At 48.7% G+C, this 21,908-nt stretch overlaps 1 protein-coding gene across 1 annotated transcript; it reads left to right on the top strand.

The window, feature by feature from the left end:
- Nucleotides 1-5,906: 5,906 nt before the first annotated feature.
- Nucleotides 5,907-21,894, top strand: LOC101536699 (rab9 effector protein with kelch motifs). Its single transcript, XM_004593569.2, has 8 exons — nt 5,907-6,002; nt 8,101-8,159; nt 10,097-10,254; nt 12,879-13,031; nt 14,191-14,352; nt 16,899-17,048; nt 21,081-21,230; nt 21,580-21,894. The coding sequence occupies exons 2-8, from the start codon at nt 8,107-8,109 to the stop codon at nt 21,870-21,872; spliced, it is 1,119 nt and encodes a 372-aa protein (XP_004593626.2). The 5' UTR covers nt 5,907-6,002; nt 8,101-8,106; the 3' UTR covers nt 21,873-21,894.
- Nucleotides 21,895-21,908: the final 14 nt, after the last annotated feature.

Below are 21,908 nucleotides of genomic sequence, written 5' to 3'. Positions count from 1 at the left end.
GGAGGGACCGGCGGGCGCCCCACAGCCGGAAGGGGCGAGCCCCGCCGCCACGGCCCGCCTCACCTTCAGGTCGTTTTCCGGCAGGTACTTGCACAGCCGCGCTATCTCCACATACTTGTCCAGGTCTAGCGGCGCCATCTTAGGAAGAACCAGCCGCGGTGGCTCTGCCGGCAACAGCGGCAGTGGAGGCGGCGGCGGCGGCGGAGGCCGAAGCCGGAACTCTCCCTGCGTCACGTCCGGCCCCTTGAGTGGCGTCTGCGCAGCGACGTTCAAGCGTGACCTGATTCTCCGCGCCACCCCACTCCCCAGCCGCCTCCGTTTCGCGAACGGACCCTGCTGGGACCCGTAGTAGCCTTGTCCCGGAGCTTGCTGGGATTTGTAGTCTCCTGTTGGAGCCCGCGTCTGTCTTTTTTTTCTTTCCCCTCCCCTTCTTACTTCACCTCCGACGGTGCGAGGGCTGTCGGAGGCATCTCGGCCCAGAAGGTGACCCAACCATTCCGTGGTGGCTCATTCCGATCCTTTTAAGCCCTCCCTCAACAGAACATCTTCACTTAAAAAGTGGTAAGCTCGATCATAGAAAGCCGTTAGCAACCTGTGAAAACCTTGCCTTAAACCCGCGGCGGGGACGCCAAGCTCCGAATGCTCTGGTATTGGAGATAAGGAAAGAAGCCTCAAAGCTCTCCTTAGACCCGAGGCTGTAGGTCTTTTGTTGTTGTTTGCATCTGGCTGTGTCCCTCTTGCACACCCTTCCCCTATTGATTCTTTTCATGATTGCGAGGAAAACGGTTTGGAGTCCGCGAGTCTCACAGGGAAGGCAAGATGGGAAAATAGGTCTGCTGGCTTTAAGCATGGGTCTCTGGGAGTCCCCTTGAGGACAGGGCGTTTGGTCCTTTGCGTGAACATGCATTCATTCATTCCACATCTATTTGTTGAGCAGCGCCAGCTACTCGCCAAGCACAGGGAAAACCCAGTACACACCACAGGGATGTGTATCCTCGATCTGAGGCTTAACACTCAGAAGAGGAAGACACCATAATAAATGTTACACATGACAACATGATAGGTACTAGAGGGGAAAGCCACAGCGGAGGAAAGAAGACAAGAGTTTTAAAGAGCCACCAAGAAGAGGAGTTATCCAGCCAGACGCCTGCGGGAAGTTCTTGGGGGAGCTGGTGAGGAAGCCCAAAGATGCAAATAGCAGTTTGGTGGGAGCCAAGTGAGGCAAGGACGAAGATGAGAGCCCGAAGGTGAACACTGCTGTTTTATAGGAACGGACCACGGTGGCAGGATGGTAACATGTTCCTGTCCAGCTCACTGCGAATGTGCTTGGAGAGGTGGTAGAAGACGGCCAGATCTTGGGTCCCTGCTGCCGATGTGTGACATCCGAGTGAAGTCCCTGCTGCCTGGCTGTGGCCTGCGCCACCTGGAGCAGTAAACCAGGTCCATCTCATCTCCCTCTCTTTCTCTGTCAAATAAACGTTTCTTTCTCAGTAACAGACGCTAATAAGTGCTTGTTGCTTATGAGACTCTCCTCCGAATCCTCTTGCCCTAAAACCTGTCTTAAGGGCCGCTAACCAAAGTTACACAAGATCTTGAACGAGTCCAATTCTTCGTCTCACTCTTTTTTTCCCCAATTGGTCTTTACTATAAAGTTATCTCAAAGGAAGATTATCTGCCAAAAGTCTGTGGAGAAGCACAGCGTGTCGCACCCAGGGGCGTTCCTTCCTGTGGTGGCTTGGCAAGCTGTTACACAATGCCTAGATTGCTTTTGCGAATGAGCCAGGGGCCGCTGCCCTCATGGGGCTCATTCTCTTTACAAGACACACAGTAAACACAGCGAAGATCAAATCTCAAAAGTATACAATGCGACTAGTACACAGTGACAGGGAAGCGTCCAGACCTTGGCACAGATGGCCAAGTTCATGGCCAGGCTCCACTGCTTGCCAGAGGACTTGGACATAGTGCTTTAACCTTCCTGTGGCCAGATGTTCTCAGCTGCAGTCTGGAGGTGATAATAATGTTGGTTTCATTCAGAAATCAGAATAATCTTGTTACATAAACATGACTTTACATAATATCTGGGCCAGAGTTGTGTACAATATGTTAGTTTTGTGTATGCCATGGATGGAAAGAACTTCCTGAAGTAGTAATGTTTAGGAATTTGAAGAAAAAAGGATAACAAAAAATTAAAATTCCAATAGAGGAAAAGATGCTATTATTCTTTGCCTTAAAATTTTTTTAAATCTATTTTTATTGGAAAAGCAGATCAGATTTACAAAGAGAAGCAGAGACAGAAAGAAAGATCTTCCGTTCGCTGATTCACTCCCCAAGTGGCCACAACAGCCAGAACTGAGCCAATCCAAAGCCAGGTGCCCAGATCCTCTTCCGGGTCTTCCACACAGGTGCAGGGTCCCAAAGTTCTGGGCCATCCTCGACTGCTTTCCCAGGCCACACCAGGGAGCTGGATGGGAAGTGGGGCTGCTGGAAATAGAACTAGTGTCAATATGGGATCCTGCCACATGCAAGGTGAGTACTTTAGCCGTTGGACTACCATGCTGGTAGTACCCTAAAGACCTTTCACAAAAAGCAAGTTTATTTCTTTGGAAGGCGAAATGAGCAGAGAGAAGCAGTGGGAAAGAGCACAAGATGCTCCATCCAGTGGTCATGCCACAGATGGCTCCAGCTTCGGGTGGTCCAGACTGAGCTCTCCCAAGCACATGAGCCATCTTCCTCTGCTTCCGGAGGCACGTTAGCAGGGAGCTGGACTGGATGCAGAACTGGAACTCAAACCAGCACCTCCATATGGGATGCCTGTGATACAGGTGTCTGCTTAACCTGATCAGCTAAAACACTGGTCCCTAGCTGGCTTGCTTTTTTGTTTGTGTGCAACCCTCTTTGGAAAGCTGCCGATTTACTTTTCATCTCTGAAGAACCTCAATCATTGGAAATATATCCTGCTCAAGAGACTTTCTCAGAAATGGGAAAGAAGGCCAGTGGACATGTGTGGACATGAGCTGCAAGGGAAGGTGTCAGCAGCCTTCACTGTGTCCCTTGCTGATGTGTCCAGGAGTAGGTTGGGAGTGTCCCCTTCCCACGAGAGGTGGCAGGACGATCCTGCGGTGAGAAGCTCCCTGTTGCAGAGCCGCCTCTCACAGTGAACCTCGCCTTTCACTTCCCCAAGGAAAGCATCCATGGAACACAGGGCAGGAGATATGGTCACACTGGGGGTTACTGGAGACAGTGTGCAGCTGACACTGTGGTGCAGAAGGCAATGATGGAAAGGCAGCCTTAGCCACAAAGGTCTCATGATGAAAACATCTTTTGCCCACAGACCTCTTCCTGTTTTCCATTGTAGTGTAGCACCTTGACATTGGCCCAAAAACCCAGGAGTATTCTGCTGCTCTGAGCAAAAATCTCCCTCAAGGTGTTCATGAACACATCTTGGCTTTCCTTTTGGAAAACAAAACACTTGTGGGCCTGGCACAGTAGCCCAACAGCTAAGTCCTTGCCTTAAATGCCCCAGGATCCCATATGGGCCATGGTTCTACTCCCAGCAGCTCTGCTTCCCATCCAGCTCCCTGCCTGTGGCCTGGGAAAGTAGTCGGGGACCGCCCAAAGCCTTAGAACCCTGCACCCACTTGGGAAACCTGGAAGAAACTCCTAGCTCCTGGCTTTTGATCAGCTCAGTTCCAGCTGTTGCGGTCACTTGGGGAGTGAATTAACAGATGGAAGATCTTTCTCTCTGTCTCTCCTCCTCTCTGTATACCTGACTTTCCAATAAAAATAAAATGAGTCTTTAAAAAACAAAAAGTTTTAAAAAAATGGCGGTGACTGAGTATTCCGAGGCTCTTTGTCAGTATTAGGGAGATGCAAACAGACTCCAGTATTTGAAACAGTATATAGTCAAGCAGTAAGGAGAACTACAGTGGTATACCACGTTAAGCTGCCACCTGCAATACCAGTGTCCCATATATAGGCACCAGTTCAAGTCCTGCCTGCAAGTATACCTCCAATCCAGTTCCCTGCCAATGTGCCTGGGAAAGCAGCAGAAGATGCCCCAAGTGGTTAGGCCTCTGCACACATATTGGAGATCCTGATGAAACGCATGGCTCCTGGCTTTGGCCTGGAATAGCCATGGCTATTGTGGGCATTTGTAGAGTAAACCAGTAGGTTGAAGATCTCTCCTTTTGTCTGTCTCCTCTCTATGTGTAACTCTGCCTTTCAAATAAAAAAAAGAGATTATTTTTAAAAATTTCATTTTATCAAATTTTGGTTATGGCTCCAAGTGAGAAAATATTTCTCAAATCCTGTCTGCCCGGTAGGCATCACTGTCCTCATGCCATAGACGAAGAAACCAGGGTTCGGCAAAGAAAGTGAACATGCCAAGCATCACGGTTAGGTGGTTAGCACAAGAGCCTGGTGTCGAACTCGTGCTCACACAGCTCTGTGGTCTGGGAGCCCTGCCTCCGACCTCAAATGTTTCCTACGACACAACCGCTGTGGAAAAATGGGAGTCCTCTGAGGGAACTGTCGCAGGCAAGCTGGTGAGATGAGTTCGGGCAGGTGTCCTGGGGCAATGATGAGTCATGAAACGGGCACAACGCGGGAGGAGAAGCAACGTTCCATTTGAGCACCAGACAGACGAGTCGAGCACAGGGAGCAGCTGGCAGAGAGACCAAGCCACCCAGGGCCCTAGTCCAGAGGCATCTTTATGTCTTTTTTGAAGATTTATTTTGGGCCCAGCGCAGTAGCCTAGTGGCTGAGGTCCTTGTCTTGCATGTGCTGGGATCCCATATGAGTGCTGACTGGTATCCCAGCTGCTCCACTTCCCATCCAGCTCCCTGCTTATGGTCTAAGAAAGCAGTGGAGAATGGGCCAAAGTCCTGGGACCCTGCATTGCATGGGAGACCAGGGGAGGCTACTGGCTCCTGGCTTCAAATCAGCAGTTGCAGTCACTTCAAAGTGGCCGTTGCAGTCACTTGGAGGGCAAATCAGCTGACAGAAAATCATTCTGACTCTCCTTCTCTCTGTAAATTTGACTTTCCAATAAAAATAAACACATCTTTAAAAAATATTCATTTTTATTGGAAAGGCAGATTTTCAAAGATTTATTTCTTATTGGAAAGTCAGAAGAACTAAAGTAGTGGTTATCCATCATTTAATGTGAAGGTATGGACGATTGAATGGAATCCTTTCCAACCCGTTACAGTCAATTGCTCAATCTTGTCCATTGGCGAGTACTCATTAGAATGGGATCCCATCCCGTTTGGCTTACTGTGTCTGTGCTGTCAAAGCTGTGTGATGGAGTTAGTCTGCCCTGATTTTAACCTCTTGCTCCCTCAGCAACATGTCTCAAAGCCGCAGAAAACCCATGGTTAGGAGCTGGCTCAGCACTACTCAAGATGAATGTGCCTGCAGCCAAGACCAGCACACCTGGGCTTCTGTGTTTGCCAGCGGCCAGTGCAGCCCATGTCTTCCCGCAGGTGGAGCAGGGTAAAACCTCCTTCCTAAAACCTAAGGAGCCGCTCACCTGTCAACCCTTCAATCTTGGCACTCCTTACAATCGCCCCCTAGTCACTTGCCTTTGTGCCTCTCTCTCTTGGATGATGAACAGCAGGCCAAGGGGCTGTGTGGTCTCTCAGCACCCCTCTGCTGGGGGCCGCCCCAGCCGTGCCAAGGCCTCCAAAATCCCACTGCAGACAGATGGCATGGGTAGCAATGCACCCTGAGCTCTCCGCTCCAGAACCCATTGCTCTTACTGAAAACGTGCAGCGTGCTGCTCCGGGGAATTCGGGTCACCCAAGTAGACGCCCAGCCCAGTACGCTGCCAAGTGGTTCGTTGCCAAGGAGGCCCGGCGAGGGAGGCCCGGCGGGCACCCTAAGCCCGGCGCAAGGGGAGCTGTTGGCCCCCGCGTTCTTCCGGGCCCGGGGGCGGTGCGCCGAGCCAAGGTCCGTCCCCGCAGGGCGGAGCCAAGGCCCGCCACCGGCTGCAGCCGCCGCAGGTAACGTGGTCCGGGGTTGGGGTTTCCGGGGCCTGAGCAACAGCTTCCCTTAGCAAAGGGGCCTGAGCCAGGAGGAATGAACGAGGCAGGGCCTCATTGGGGTCCAGCCTGGGCTCGTTGGCCGAAAGGCGCCCGCCCGATCCATTTCGATCGGGTCTCCTAGCCCCTGGAGAGAGCAGCCTCGCGGGGGTGCCCTGTGGGAGGAGGCGGGGGAGGGGGTCCCCGCGCAGCACAGCCCATCCCCCTCTCCGGGGTTGGGGTCGACAGTTTGTGGCCACGGCCGCCCTGCGATCCGCCTGTTAGATCCCTGGGCCTGTTAACACTTAATTCCACTCCTTAGGCTGGGTCGGTTGGTAGGCTCTCTAAATTGAATTCCAACCATGCCCTGCGCGTTAGGAATTTAGTGGAATCTAATCTAGAATCCATTCCAGTGATTTTTACTCATGTATTTATTTATATAAGATGTATTTGTTGGAAAGGCCAGAATAACACAGTGAGGTAGGGAGGGAGAATCATCTTTAAGCTGTATCTCCCCCCAGATGTGAAGCCAGGAGCCAGGAACCCAAGCACTTGGGCCAGGGCAGAGTAGCCAGAATTGAACATCGCACTTTTTTTTTTTTTTTTTTTTTTTAAGATTTACTTTACTTTTCTGTCTGGCAGTGTAGCCTAGCAGCTAAAGTCCTCGCCTTGAACGCACCAGAATCTCATATGGTCGCCTGTTCTAATCCCGGCAGGTCCACTTCCCATCCAGCTCCCTGCTATGGTTGAAGTCCTTGGGCTCCTGCACCCACATGGGAGGCCTGGAAAAACCTCTTGGCTTCTGGTTGCGGATGAACTCATCTGTGGCCATTATGGCCATTTGGGGAGTGAGCCATCCATTTATTGGTTCACTCCCCAAATTGCCACAAAGGCAGGAACTGGGCCGGGAGCAGGGACCCACGTACTTGGGCCATCTTCTGCTGCTCTTTATTAGCGGGGAGCTGGAAGTGGAACAGCTAGGACACACATGGGAAGCTGTAGTGAAAAACTAGATGGAAATTTAGAAGTAGCTGACACTTGAGCTGGCTCTCCGGAATGCTGTGTTGGCAACACCAGAGGCAGCTTAACTTGCTGTGCCTCACAGTGCCTATTTTATTTCTGGTAAATGTAGATAAAATTCTAAAATTTTATTTTGATATATACAATTCCTCCCATGAAAATTAAAAATAAAAACATATCTTTCACCATAAAACTCTTGTAACCATGTTAAGAAAGTTATGTTATGGTTGTCTCACAACTATAAGGCTATATCAAAAAGTTGATGATAGGATTGGCACTGGGACAAAACAGGTTAAAACACGATCTGCCATGCTGCCATGCATGTGGGCACCAGGTTGAGTCCCAACTCCTCCACTTCTGAGCGTCTACCTGCTCATGTGATTGGGAGAGCAGTAGAAGGTGGCCCAAGTACTTGGGTTCCTGTACCCATTCGGGAGACTGGTTGAAGTGCTTGGTTCCTAGCTTTGGTCTGGCCATTATGGCCATTTGGTGAGTGAACCAGTGGATACAAGACATCCCTCTCTGTTATCTCTCCTTCTCTCTATAACCTTTTCAAATAAATAAATAAATCTCAAGAAAAAAAAAGCCGTGGTGCTTATTTAAATTAATCAGGTATGGGAACAGTGTTTGGCACTACAGATGAAGTTGCTGCTTGTAAAGCTGGTATCCCATAGGCCGCTTTCATTCGAGTCCCAACCACACCTCATCTGATCCAGGTCCCTGCTAATGTGTCTGGAAAAGCCATAGAAGATGGCCCAAGTTCTTGGACCCCTGCCATCCACATGGGAGAGCCAGATGGAATTTCTGGTTCCTGGATTTGGCCTGAACAGCTGGGGCTGTTGCAACCTTTTTGGAAGTGAACCAGCAGATGGAAGATCTCTCTTGCACGCTCGCTATAACTTTGCCTTTCAAATAAATAAATTATTAAAAGTGTAATCAGGTGCTAGAAAGTGCTACATTCAACAGGAAAGATGTCAAAGAGAGATGAGTGGATTTGTTTTGTATTTTATGAAGAAGACCATCATAAATATCTCAAATTGCTTTTTTTTCATGTGTACAGGACACCATGAAGCAGCTGCCAATCTTGGAGCCTGGAGACAAGCCCAGGAAAGCAACATGGTAAGGAAGAATTCAGACGCAAAAATCTAACTTTGTAATTTATAAGTAGTTTCCTAACAGATTTGGTCATAAATGAAAAAATCGGGATGAAACTGCGGCTTTCAGTAATTAAAATCCAACCATCTAAGAAGGCCTTCGGAGGAAGGGCGTGATCGTTTTCACAGAGCAGATATTGATTTTATTAAAATCCTCTTATTAGGAGAGTAAGGCACTGGCCAGCTGCCAGCCTTAGCTCCCATGCTGACGGTCCCCCAAGCTGCAACTCGTTTTTAAGATTGTTTAGGGAGTCTGGTTTGCCTGAAGCTGGCTTCACTGGTGGCTCGTTTGACCAAACTTCATTCAGCATCCCACACGCGTCTGACAGGCAGCTGCTCTGTGGGGCCTTGGGGTCCAAAGGCAGCCAGGCCTGGGTGGTGTCAGCTGCAGAAGAGCAGGTGATAGTGATGAGGGAAGGTCTGTGCTGCAGCTGGGCTCACAGAAGGCTGCTGGGGGAGGGCACCTTTGCCTTGGCGTTGAAGGAGATCCTCCCACTTCGGTGATCCATGCAATGCGAGGCCTGAAGTACATTGTAATCATGGTGTTTCCTAGTTTTAGGGCCCTTTTGTGCTTCCCTATTGGTCTTAGAATAAAACCAGACTCCTCAAGCAGGGCTCTGCAGAATCCATTCCTGCCCATCTTTCCAACTGCAAACCTTGTTCCTCATACGGTTGTTCTTGCCATCCTTGCCCATGTTGTGCAGCTGCCGCACTTGGGACCTGTTTGTGCTGATCCTTCTGCCTGTGCCAAGCACTCTTAAAAAAATAAAGTTTATTTTATTTTTTATCACAAAGTCAGATATACAGAGAGGAAGATCTTCCATCTGCTGATTCTCTCCCCAACTGGGCTTGAATTGTTTTCTCAAGGAATATTCAGAATAACTTTTCAGAATGGAATGACTCAGATACTTATTTGATTTTTTTCCCCAAAACCCTGGCTTTGGATTTTTTAAAAGATTAATTTATTTTTATTGGAAGGGCAGATATTCAGAGAGCAGGAGAACACAGAAGAAGATCGTCCATCCAATGGTTCACGCCCCAAGCAGCCGCAATGGCTGGAGTTGAGCCTATCTGAAGCCAGGAGCCAGGAGCTTCTTCCGGGTCTACCACGCGGGTTCAGGGTCCCACGGCTTTGGGCCGTCCTTGACTGCTTTCCCAGGCCACAAGCAGGGAGCTGGATGGGAAGTGGAGCCGCCAGGATTAGAACCGGCGCCCATATGGGATCCTGGTGTTTTCAAGGCAGGACTTTAACCACTACGCTATCATGCTGGGCCCATGGTTTTGGTTTCTAATAGGGTAAGCTCTGTGAGTACTCTAGAAAGGCTCTTAAAATTAGCAAATTCAGGAGAATCTATCTGCTGACAGGAGCCTTGTGGCTGTAGGTTTCTATAAATGCACATCAGGCTGTCCCCACCATTGGCTGGATCTCTTCCTGCACGCCTGCGAGGCCGTATCTCAGTCTTCACCATCCACCTTCAAGACAAGAACTTTATCTGTTCTCATTTGTGAAAATGAGGCAATCGAAGTTCACAAAGGTTCCCACACTGGAGAATACCTGAGCTAGGATTTGAACTCACTCTGAGTTCACAAACCCCAGTCCTTGCCACCATCTTGTGCTAGGACATACAGTCACTACTGCTGGTTGTGTTTCTCAGACTACCAGATAGGAGTGGTCACTAGCCCAGTGTGGCCGCATAAGATGAAATTGTGACAGAGCTGAAAAAGTTGAGAGCTGTGAGCTAAGGGCAGGTGTTGTCCCCAGGATCATGGAGGTGCTACTCGGCTGCAGGCAATGTTAAATGTCCACACGGGAGACTGTTCATTGTCGCCACTTCTTAGGAATGGAAAGAACATGCTGTTTGTTCTCTGTTCAGGCCTTCTGGTTACTTCTTCCTTTGTCAGGTACACCTTGACTCCATCCGGAGAGATCCCCTGTGCTCGAGTTGGCCACAGCTGCTCATATTTACCTCCTGTTAGTGGTGACAAGAGAGGGAAGATCTTCATTGTTGGGGGAGCAAATCCAAGCAGAAGCTTCTCGGATGTGCACACCATGGATCTGGGTAAGCCCCGAGGCTGTGGGGCACAGCTGGCTTTGTGCATGGACCGTGACGTCAGCATTGCTAAGCATGACAGTTCAGGCAGGGCAGCAAGTTTGTTCCTCTATAAAACAGCACCAAATGGGCCTGGCATAGTAGCCTAGTGGCTAAATCCTTGCCTTGCACACGCCGGAATCCCATATGAGCACCAGTTCATGTCCCAGCTGCTCCACCTCCCATCCAGTTCCCTGCTTATAGCCTGCTAAAGCAACCAAGGATGGCCCAAAGCCTCAGGACCCTGCACCCTCCTGGCTCCTGGCTTCAGAGCAGCTCAATTGCAGCTGTTGTGGCCACTTGGGGAGTGAACCAATGGATGAAAGATCATTCTCTCTCTCTCTCCTTCTCTCTGTAAATCTGACTTTCCAATAACAAATAAATAAATGTATCTTTAAAAAAATTGCTATGGACAGGTCCCAAAGATCTCTGCAAGCTCCTGGCACACATCTACCTGATAAGTGCCCCCCTCTCTTAGGAAGAGAATCCTTATGGAGGCCTGACCATCCAGCCATTCATCCAAGAAATAATTTTCTAGGAAAATATAAATAGAGCCAGTTAACCACCAAGTTCGTAATGTCGCTCATCTTCATAATTGCTTATCATTTCCGCTACCACTACCACAGTGTGGAGCTATTTCTTAGTTAGACTTACAATATCCTGACTTGACACCCATTGTCCAAGGTGTTTTCCATGGCTAGCCAGGTAGTCTCATTTTTTTGTCTATTTGGTTTTTTTTTTTTTAAGATTTATTGATTTTATTACAGCCAGATATACACGGAGAAGGAGAGACAGAGAGGAAGATCTTCCGTCCGATGATTCACTCCCCAAGTGAGCCGCAACGGGCCGATGCACGCTGATCCGAAGCTGGGAACCTGGAACCTCTTCCGGGTCTCCCACGCGGGTGCAGGGTCCCAATGCACTGGGCATTGGGCCGTCCTCAACTGCTTTCCCAGGCCACAAGCAGGGAGCTGGATGGAAAGTGGAGCTGCCAGGATTAGAACCGGCGCCCATATGGGATCCCGGCTTTCAATGCGAGGACTTTAGCCGCTAGGCCACACCGCTGGGCCCTGTCTATTTGTTTTTATAAAGATTTATTTCTTTTTATTGGAAAGTCAGATATACAGAGAAGAGGGGAGACAGAAAGGAAAATCTTGATTCATTCCCCAGAGCTGAACCAATCTGAATCATCGGACAAAAGATCTTCCTCTCTGTCACTCCTCCTCTCTGTGTGTCTGACCTTGTAATAAAAATAAATAAATCCTTTTTTAAAAAAAGTAATAAAAAAAAGTATTAAAGCAAATGTGCAGGAGCTTATATCTGGAAGTAGTTTGTGCGTGTACGGATCATTCTGGAAGGTGACAGCAGTAAGAGGACTTCTAATTGCACAGTAACAGTTCTTTGAACTGAGCTCCCGCCTGCGTTCGGGGCTCTCATTCTCTGATGTGCCAATGTGCCATCATCATCTTGAGTCCTGTCTGGGCATTGGAGTGTCTGCTCTCTGCACCAGGAAATCCAAGGTAAGTTAAATCCCTCCCAGGGTTCAAGTTGCTCACTGCCTAGTGCAGTTACATATCTATTACAACCCATTCCTGACTTCGTAATCCCAGCCAAACTGTCTAAGTCGTCCATCATCCAGGCCTCAGTGTCCTGTCAAGTGGGCATGATAATTTGCTTTGCTTGGCATCTGTACTCTAACAACGTGATTCCCAACAGTCCTAGCTAAGTGGTTTACTAAGTAAAATAAGCAATAGATGGCAACTGTTTGGCCTAGCCGTTGGGATGCCAGCTGAGACACCCACATCCTACACCAGAGTCACCTGGGTTTAAATTTCAGCTCCAAAAATTAAAAATTCTCGCTTCTTCCAGTGCCCCTGGGGGGCAGTGCTGATGGCTGCAGTAGCTGAGGCACTGCCACCCTGTGTAACAGACCTGGGTTAAGCTCCCCAGGCTCCTGGTTGAAACCGGCCCAGCCCGAGCTGCTATGGGCGTTAGGGGGAGTGAAGCAGAAGGGAGGAATTCTTTCTTGCTTGTTCTTTCTTCCTTCTCTCTTCTCTGTCTCTACCCCTCTCTCCTCCCTCACCTCTGCTTCTGCCTGTGTTTCTCTGGGTCTCAAATAATATCATTTCTAATAAGTATCTATATTCTGTGAACTCGTTTTAGTCAGAACTCATTTATTGCGGAAAACAGAAATCCTTAAGCCAGCAATGAAAAGAGAAATGACATAGCTACAGGAATGTTTGACAAAAGTCAAGGGCAGAAAACCAGCACATCCCTGTGAGAGCATAGAGGCAGTGGATCTGATTGACCCACTTTGAGTCAGGTGACCACTTCTGGTATCAAGCAGGAATGCGTCTTCCAGGATCTCCCCAGGTGATTGGGAGGATGGAGGAAGTTTCTTTTCCAAAGAGGATTTGTGGACGAGGTTGGCAGTGCCCTGAAGCGTCTGATGCCAAACCTTTTGGGGCTTGACCATTTTCGCTCAAAGTGACCTGCTGGCTATTCCTGTGGGCTCTTGGCATGTCTCTCCACAAGCTGTCAATCTGTAGACAGTTAGCAGCCTCCGATCTAAGGACTGGTGACCTGTTTTCTAGGTGCACACCAATGGGCCCAGGCCCGCTTGGAGGGCCTTCTGCCCCGGTATGAGCACGCCAGCTTCACTCCCTCCTGCACCCCTCACAGCATCTGGGTGTTTGGAGGTGCCAACCAGTCAGGCAATCGGAACTGTGTACAAGTCCTGAACCCTGGTAAGTAGCCCAACATTGCTTTATTTACATGCATACATAAAGCCAGTGATAATTATAGTATATTTGGATTAATTGCACTGATTAATCCATTTAGCTCTACCTACCTCATAGATAATAAGAATTCCAACTTACAGTGAAATCTGAAAATAATAAAGTTGTATTTTTTCCCAGTAATATATACAATTACCAACTCCTTAAATGTCAAAGCTGGAGAAGATTTCAGAAACCAGCTATGTCATATAGACAAGTTTGTGGAGAAGGGAGGTGACAGAGAGTATCCAGAGCCCAGATCATCCAGATCTCCAGTGGGGGCACTTAGACCCCGTAGAGGACATTAGGCCATACCTAGAAACATTTCTGGTTATCGCAGTGTGTGTAGAGTGTGCCTCTTGCATCTAATGGGTAGAACCAGATATGTTGCTGTATGTCCTAAAACGCACAGGTGGTGCATTTGGGCCCCGGCATCGCAGTGGGCATGGGTTTTGGCAGGTTGGGCTCCTGCATTTGGGCCCCGGCATCACAGTGGGCATGGGTTTTGGAAGGTGTGGGGCTCCTCTGAATGGGGCATAGGCGAAGCCCATCAGCAAAACAGAATAGAATTCAGAGAGCGCCAAGTCCTCTGAAAGCAATTTGAACGTCCTTATTTTATGTTAAACATTTTTTCAAAAGATTTTGTTTGTTTTTGTTGAAAGGCAGCATTACAAAGAGGAGAGAGACAGAGACCTTCCATTCTCTGGCTCACTGCTCACATGGCCACAATCACTGGAGCTGGGCTAGTCAGAAGCCAGGAGGCAGGAGCTTCTTCTGAGTCTCCCACATGGGTGCAGGCACCCAAGGACTTGGGCCATCCTCCACTGCTTTCCTAGGCCATTAGCAGGGAGCTGGATCAGAAGTGGAATAGCAGTACTTGAACTGGTACCTATATAGGAGGCCAGCGCCACAGGCTAAAGCTTGGCTGACTATACCACCACACCAACACTGTACCTTATTCTTGCTTATACTTGTGGCTCTGGAAAATGTTGGTCTGTCTGGGAAATTCTAAGTACCAGCCTCCCTGCTTGACATTTGTGTATGTGAATATGGGATTAGATGGAAAAGTGATCTCATTCGGCCCAAGAGTCAAGATCTTAGCCTGGGTGTCCATCTTCTCTCAAATCAGAAAGCAGGTCTTGGACCACACCGGAAGTGACGAGTCTGCCCCCATCTCCGCGGACATTCCACACCTCCTCGGCAGCCATCGGGAGCCGGCTGTACGTCTTTGGGGGAGGAGAGAGAGGAGCCCAGCCCGTGCGGGACGTCAAGCTGCATGTGTTTGACGCAAGTATGGACTGAGGGTCTCACGTTGAGGCCTCACTGGTGTGTCCCTTAGCTACAAACTTCCCACTACAAACTTTGTACTAAACACGGTTGAGACAATCACTTTAGAAAATGTACAGAATACACTTTGTACAGGAACAGTCATCCCTTTAACCTGTCCGTGCTGCTCCTGAGACAGATGGACACAGAGAATAGTCCCCACCAGTTCCTTTCAGACTTCCTTAAGTATTGGTCAAACATGTTTCTAAATATACACCTATAGATGAGTTTTCTGATTTTTTAAAAAAATGACACAAAAGCTTTTAGACCACACAGAAGGAATCCAATTTTTTTTTTAGATTTATTTTTTTTAAGATTTATTTATTTTATTACAGTCAGATATACAGAAAGAAGAAGAGACAGAGAGGAAGATCTTCCGTCCGATGATTCACTCCCCAAGTGACCACAACGCCCGATTCTATGCCAATCCGAAGCCAGGAGCCAGGAACTTCTTCCAGGTCTCCCACACGGGTGCAGAGTCCCAAGCCTTGGGCTGTCCTCGACTGCTTTCCCAGGCCACAGGCAGGGAGCTGGATGGGAAGTGGAGCTACCGGGACTAGAACCAACGCCCATATGGGATCCCAGGGCATTCAAGGCGAGGACTTTAGCCAATAGACCGCGGCGCTGGGCCCAAGTAATCCAATTGTAAATAGGATTGTGTGGCTTCCTCTTGGGGCACAGGGTTAGTAGATGTTAATTACATGCCTAAACTGCGAACTCAGATGGCCTGACCACAAACCAGATCCGACAATGCTTTGTGCTGCTTCAGACCAAGAGTCTGAAGGCTCTGGGTCTTGGCCGGCTGGTTTGTAAAATGAAGTTTATAATAGTCTATCATGGAGAGTTGTAAAGTTTCATTGAGATAATATGTTATTCTGCACAACACACTGCCTGGCACATTGGAAGTACCTAGTAAGTATTAACTGCTACTATTACTACCTCCTCATACGTCAAGTCAGGACCAATATGCATGCAAAGCAGCCTCTGTGGGTGTTCCTCCTGCCGTAATTCCCCTACAGATGTACTTTTTGCTGACCTTGAATTCATGTTGCTGGACATTTACATGAGACACAAACATTTAAGCAGAATAGATGTTAAGAAGTGCAGTTACTGAGTTGAAATGGTGCAAACATTGAATGACATATTTTTAAAAAACTATTTATCGTATTTGAAAGGCAGACTGACAGGGAGAGGATTCTTCCGTGTGCGGTTTCACTTGGCAAATGGCCACAATGTCCAGAACTGAGCTGATTGGAAGCTGGGGACCAGGAGCTCTTTCAGGTCTCCCATGTGGTTCCAGGAGCCCAAACACCTATGTTATCCTCGACTGCTTTCCCAGGCCACAAGGAGGGAGCTGGCTGGGAGGGACACAGCTGGGGCCCAAATCAGCATTCATACAGGATGCTGGCACTTTAGGCAGCTTAACCCGTTACACCACTACATTGTCCTTTCCTTGGCATTATCTTACAAAGCAATTCTCATTTTTTTTTTTTTTTAATAATATTGCGTTTTGGGCAAGTGCCCACATGGGATCCTGGTCCTTGAAGAGGGGATTAGCCAATTGAGTCTTCACAATGGGCCCTGATTTTTGTCTTAATTTTTCACAATCACATGTTTTATTTTATTTTTTACATATTCTATTTCATAATTAAAAGCATTAATTTATAATGCTTTCCCAGGCCACAGCTAGGGAGCTGGATGCGAAGTGGGGTCGCTGGGACTAGAACTGGCGCCCATATGTGATCCTGTTGTGTGCAAGGCGAGGACTTTAGCCACTAGGCTACCTCACTGGACCCAAAATCTCAATATTATCTCAAGATTTCACTCATACTCATTACATTTTTTGGTACTCTCTGTATATATTAATTACTACTTTTTTTTTGCAAATGGAAAGAGGCACCTCAGTGTACTGTTGGTGGGAGAGTAAACTAGTAGAACCATTATGGAAGATCGTGTAGAGATTTCTCAGAAACCTGAAAATAGATCTGCCATGTGACCCAGCCATCCCACTCCTGGGAATGTATCCAACGGAAATAAAATCAGCATTTCAGAGTTATCTGTACCCCCGTGTTTATTACAGTAGCTCATGTCACAATAACTAAGAGATGAAATCAGATGTCCACTGATGACCAAAGGAATTTTAGTGTAAATGAAGTATGGGCTACTACTCACCCTTTAAAAAAGAATAAAATCTTGTCTTCCACAACAGAATGGCTGCAATCGGAGACCAGTCTGATTAGTGAACTTTAACTGCAGGGCAAAGGCTGGCTTCCTGATGCCAAGTAGAATGGGCGTGTCAGTTGGTGGGTTCTGTGGCTCTGAAAGTGCCCAGGCACAGGCTGGTGAGGGAGGGAGGCTGGGCTAGGTTAGTGAGTTGGGGTGAATGACTTCCCAGTCTCCACCTGCTTGTAGCATTGCTGCCTCCCAGGAGGTGACAAGAGCCCTGTGTGTGTTTCCCATCTCCTTGCTTCCTGGTTTAGCTCTTTGATTCATTGAACCTTGCTTTCCTAGACACTCTGACGTGGTCACAGCCAGAGACCTTTGGAAGTCCTCCTTCCCCACGGCATGGTCATGTTATGGTGGCAGCAGGGACAAAGCTCTTCATCCACGGAGGCTTGGCCGGGGAGACATTCTACAGTGATCTTCACTGCATTGACACAGGTAAGTCAGGAGGACGGCACAGGAGCCGATGAGTGCGAAATGTTTGGGAGTGGCTTTGAAAAGGCCTTGATCTTGCCTGCGGGTGACTTGGCCAGCCGGCAGAATCTTCACTAGACTCTGCCAAGTTTTTTTTTTAAGATTTATTTATTTTTATTACAAAGTCAGATATACAGAGAGGAGGAGAGACAGAGAGGAAGATCCTCCGTCCGATGATTCACTCCCCAAGTGACCAAAACAGCTGGTGCTACGCCAATCTGAACCCAGGTGCCAGGAACTTCCTCCAGGTCTCCCACACAGGTGCAGGGTCCCAAGGCTTTAGGCCATCCTCGACTGCTATTCCAGGCCATAAGCAGGGAGCTGGATGGAAAGGAGCTGCTTAATATTAATATATTAATATATTTTTATTGGAAAGGCAGACATACAGAAGGAAGAAGAGACAGAGAGAAAGATTTTCTATCTGTGGGTTCACTCCCTACGTGGCTGCGATAGCCACAGCTGAGCTGATCCAAAGTCAAGAGCCAGGATCCTCTTCTGGGTCTCCCATATAGCTGCAGGGTCCCAAGACTTTGGGCCGTCCTCTGCTTCCCTCCCAGGCCGCAAGCACGAAACTGGATGGGAAGTGGAGCTGCCAGGACACAAACTGCTGCCCATATGGGATCCCGGGCATGCAAAGTGAGGCTTTAGCCACTAGACTATCACACTGGGCCTGTTCTACCAAGCTTTACTAATGAGCAAGAACGGGGATGAGAGCACTCCTGAGTACTTAGTGTGGGCTTAGGTGTTTACCATCTTTTATCCCTGCAACAACCATGCCCTCTTGTCACAGTCTGCTGTGCTTTTGTGTTCCCCAATTGGAGTTCTTTAGCCAGTAGCCCTTGAGGGTTTGGGTGCAGTGTGGGTCAGGAGGTGGGTTTCCAGCACTGGCACACAAGGAGTGCATGAGAATTGTCTTTGGGCATGTGAAGGGCCTGTGTGCCCTGGAGTGCTGGGTTCTTTCTGGATTGTTCTCTTGGGCCTTGTGCTGCCTTAGGGCTGGGGATTTGTCTCTTGTTTCCCAGTCTCTTCCCAGCACTTAGCACGGTGACTGGTAACGAGCACACGCCTGGTTGTGAGTGGTCACATGGACAATGGAACGTGTTTCCTGGTGGCTCCGGGCCGCTCGAATTGGAACAATGGGCAGAAGGCACAGGAACGCTGATGCACAGGAGGCTGCCTTGCCAAAGCCCACGTTTTCTCACCAGGTGACATCTGAAGCCAGGGGACATTGCATTGGCCAGAATTTTGGCCTGACTGGGTGGTTCTCGCCTCCCAGCCTGAGTTGCTGGGTCCCTGCTTGCAAGCAGAGATGGAAGCCATCTTCACAGAACCAGGCAGCCCGATGAGAGGAAAAAGAGAGTAAAATAATAGGAAAGATTATAGCTAAAAAAAAAAATTTATTTTGATTTATTTGAAAGGCGGAAAGAGCAGGACAGAGATCTCCGTCTGCCATCCACTGGCTTCCTCCCAAACACGCCCATCACAGCCAGCGCTGGATCAGGCTGAAGGAGAGGAGCTCCAGCCGGGTCTCCTGGGGGTGGCAGGGACCCAAGCACTTGGGCCATCATCCGCCGCCTCCCAGGATACACATTAGCAGGCGCTTGGACTTGAACAGCATTTATTTTATTTTATTTTATTTATAAGAAATCTTTTATAAAAATTAAAAAGCAGTGGAGCAGCCAGGACTGAGATCTCCTCTCTGATGGAGGATGCCGGGGTCACACAATACCGGCTTCTCAATGTTCAATTTTTTAAAAGATTTTTTACTGGAAAGTCAGATACACAGAGAGGAGGAGAGGCAGAGAGGAATATCTTCCGTCTGATGGTTCACTCCCCAAGTGGCCGCCACGGCTAGAACTGCACCAATCCGAAGCTTCTTCCGGGTCTCCCACACGGGTGCAGGGTCCGAAGGCTTTGGACCAACCTCGACTGCTTTCCCAGGCCACAAGCAGGGAGGTGGATGGGAAGCGGGGCTACTGGGATACGAACTGGGATCATGGCATGTGCAAGGCAAGGACTTTAGCACTAGGCTATGGCACCAGGCCCCCAATGTTCATTTTTAAGAACAAAATACTTTCCTCTCTCCCTCTCTCTGTTTTTGCTTTTATTGGAAAGGCAGATTTACAGAGAGAAGGACGAACAGGAAGATCGTCCATCTGCTAGTTCACTCCCCAAATGGCCATAACAGCCAGTTGAGCCAATCCAAAACCAGGAGTCTTCCACAAGGGGCATAAAGTTTTAGGCCATCCTCCACTGCTTTCCCAGGCCTCAATCAGGGAGCTAGATGGATAGCAGAGTAGAGCAACGCACACCGGTGCCCATGTGGAATGCTGGCACTTGCAGACAGAGGATTAACCAGTTGAGCAGTTACACTGGCCCAATACTTTTCTCTAATGCTGAGAAACTGCTTTGCGTTTTTTTACCTACACAAGTGGTTCTCTAAACCTTTAAAATCCATTGATATCCTGCCTTATTTAAATGCTTGTTTGAATGGGGCCAGTGCAGTGGCATAAAGGGGTAAGCCACTACTTATAGCACCGGCATGTCTTAGGTTGTATCCCGGCTGCTCCACTTCTGATCTACCTCCCTGCTTATGACCTGGGAAAGCAGCAGAGCATGGCCCAAGCCCTTGAATCTCTATACCTACCTGGGAGACTTTGAAAGAAGCTCCTGGCTTCTGGCTTCAGATCAGCTCAGCTTCAGCCGTCACAACCATTTTGGGAGTGAATCAGCAGATGGAAGATCTTTGTCTGTCTCTCCTTCTCTCTATATAAATCTGCCTTTCCAATAATAAATAAATATTAGGAAAAAAAATGCTGGAGACAGGCTTTTGGCCTAGCAGTTACAGATGCCCATGTGCCATCTTGGAGCTCCTGGGTCCGACCCCTGCCTGCCCCTCATGCCTGCAGAATTCCTGCGAATGCACACCGTAGTAGGCAGCAGATTTCTTCAGTAATTGGGTTCTCATCGGGCACAAGGGAGATGTGGGTTGAACGCCCAAGTCTGCTTTGACTGTTAGAGGCATTTGGGAAGTTAGCCAGCAGAAATGACAGCTCTGTCTTCATCTGTCTCTCTACCTCTCATGCATTTAAAAGGAAGCACAAAAAGAAAACAAGAACAAAAATGTCTCAGAAACGCGCTTACGGCTTAGGGGCGGGTTCAGAGGCCACGCGCTGCTGTAGTAGCCAAGCCGGGGTTTAGCTTCCACACCGAGCACACGTCACGCCCTGCCACTCCCAAGCTGTGGATGAACACGTCTGTCTGTCTGGTCCTGCTTCCTCATCTCCAGGAAAGGGCAGCTGCAGAAGTAACGACACTTTTTTTTTTTTTTTAAAGATTTTATTCATTTTATTACAGCCAGATATACACAGAGGAGGAGAGACAGAGAGGAAGATCTTCTGTCTGTTGATTCACTCCCCAAGTGAGCCGCAACGGGCCAGTGTGTGCCGATCCGAAGCCAGGAACCTGGAACCTCTTCCGGGTCTCCCACGCGGGTGCAGGGTCCCAAATGCATTGGGCTGTCCTCAACTGCTTTCCCAGGCCACAAGCAGGGAGCTGGATGGGAAGTGGAGCTGCCGGGATTAGAACCGGCGCCCATATGGGATCCCGGGGCTTTCAAGGCGAGGACTTTAGCCGCTAGGCCACGCCGCTGGGCCCAGTAACGACACTTTTGAAGTCGCTGTCTTAAAAGCTGACAGTATGAAAACACACACACACACACTTACCTCTCTGTGGACAGTTAAGGAACAGTTGAAGATGAAGGCCACCCTAAAATAGGGTCGCGTTTCCTTGCACCCTGAAGAGCACCTCAGCAGTCACCTGGGATGCCCACGTGAGAGTCTGGATCACCAAGCCTCTTCCCACCCTGGTAATCCCCTGTTCTGTTACATCTCACCGTTCTTAGTGACTGTCAGTGCGATGTGTTTGTAACTGTGGTGGATCAATCTGAAACCACATTGTAGCCCACTTGTGCCAAGACAAGTCTTCTCTCGGCAGGTGACATGAAGTGGCAGAAGCTTAGTCCCACGGGGGCTGCTCCTGTGGGCTGTGCCGCCCACTCCGCCGTAGCCGTGGGGAAGCACCTGTATGTCTTTGGAGGAATGACTCCCACTGGAGCACTGGACACAATGTACCAGTATCACATAGGTGAGTTGGGGACCCTCAGTCCCTTTCAGTACCGGAATATTTCTTAAAAAATGACACCGTGCTTTGGCTTTGATTTGACTCATCTGTGTAAATCCCAGGGGATGCTCAGCTCCAGCCATTGTGGCCACTTGACGAGTGAAGCAGCAGACAGAAAATCTGTCTCCCCTTCTCTGTGTATCTGTCCAATAAAAATAAAAAAATAAAATTCCAAGGGATGGCACTGAACTTGTGGGGAATGACTTCATTAAAGCAGTAACTTTATTAGTAGGCTTGTTCATTGTATTGGCTGAGCATTTCTGGAAATTTCTCAACATGAACTGAACAGCGACTTTTTTCCTGCCCGACACAGAAAATCAACATTGGACCTTGCTGAAGTTTGACACTTTCCTCCCCGCCGGGCGGCTGGACCATTCCATGTGTGTCATCCCATGGCCGGTGTCTCGTGCTTCTGAGAAGGAAGACCCCGGTTCTGTGGGTGTGGGCTGTGAGGCCGAGAGGCCCAACGCTGGTGACAGAGGACTGACCCGCTGTGATGACGCACATGAGGGAAGTCAGCGCGACATGTTGCTCTGTTTTGTGTTTGGTGGGATGAACACAGAAGGGGAAATTTATAATGATTGTATTGTGACTCTAGTTGACTAATAAAACTCAGGGTTTTTTTTTTTTAAGATTTATTCA

Source organism: Ochotona princeps, unplaced genomic scaffold, assembly GCF_030435755.1.
Source record: "Ochotona princeps isolate mOchPri1 unplaced genomic scaffold, mOchPri1.hap1 HAP1_SCAFFOLD_5114, whole genome shotgun sequence".
In the NCBI taxonomy this organism is placed as follows: domain Eukaryota; kingdom Metazoa; phylum Chordata; class Mammalia; order Lagomorpha; family Ochotonidae; genus Ochotona; species Ochotona princeps.
The sequence above is the reverse complement of the archived record's forward strand: the minus strand, read 5'-3'. Positions and strand labels throughout refer to the sequence as shown.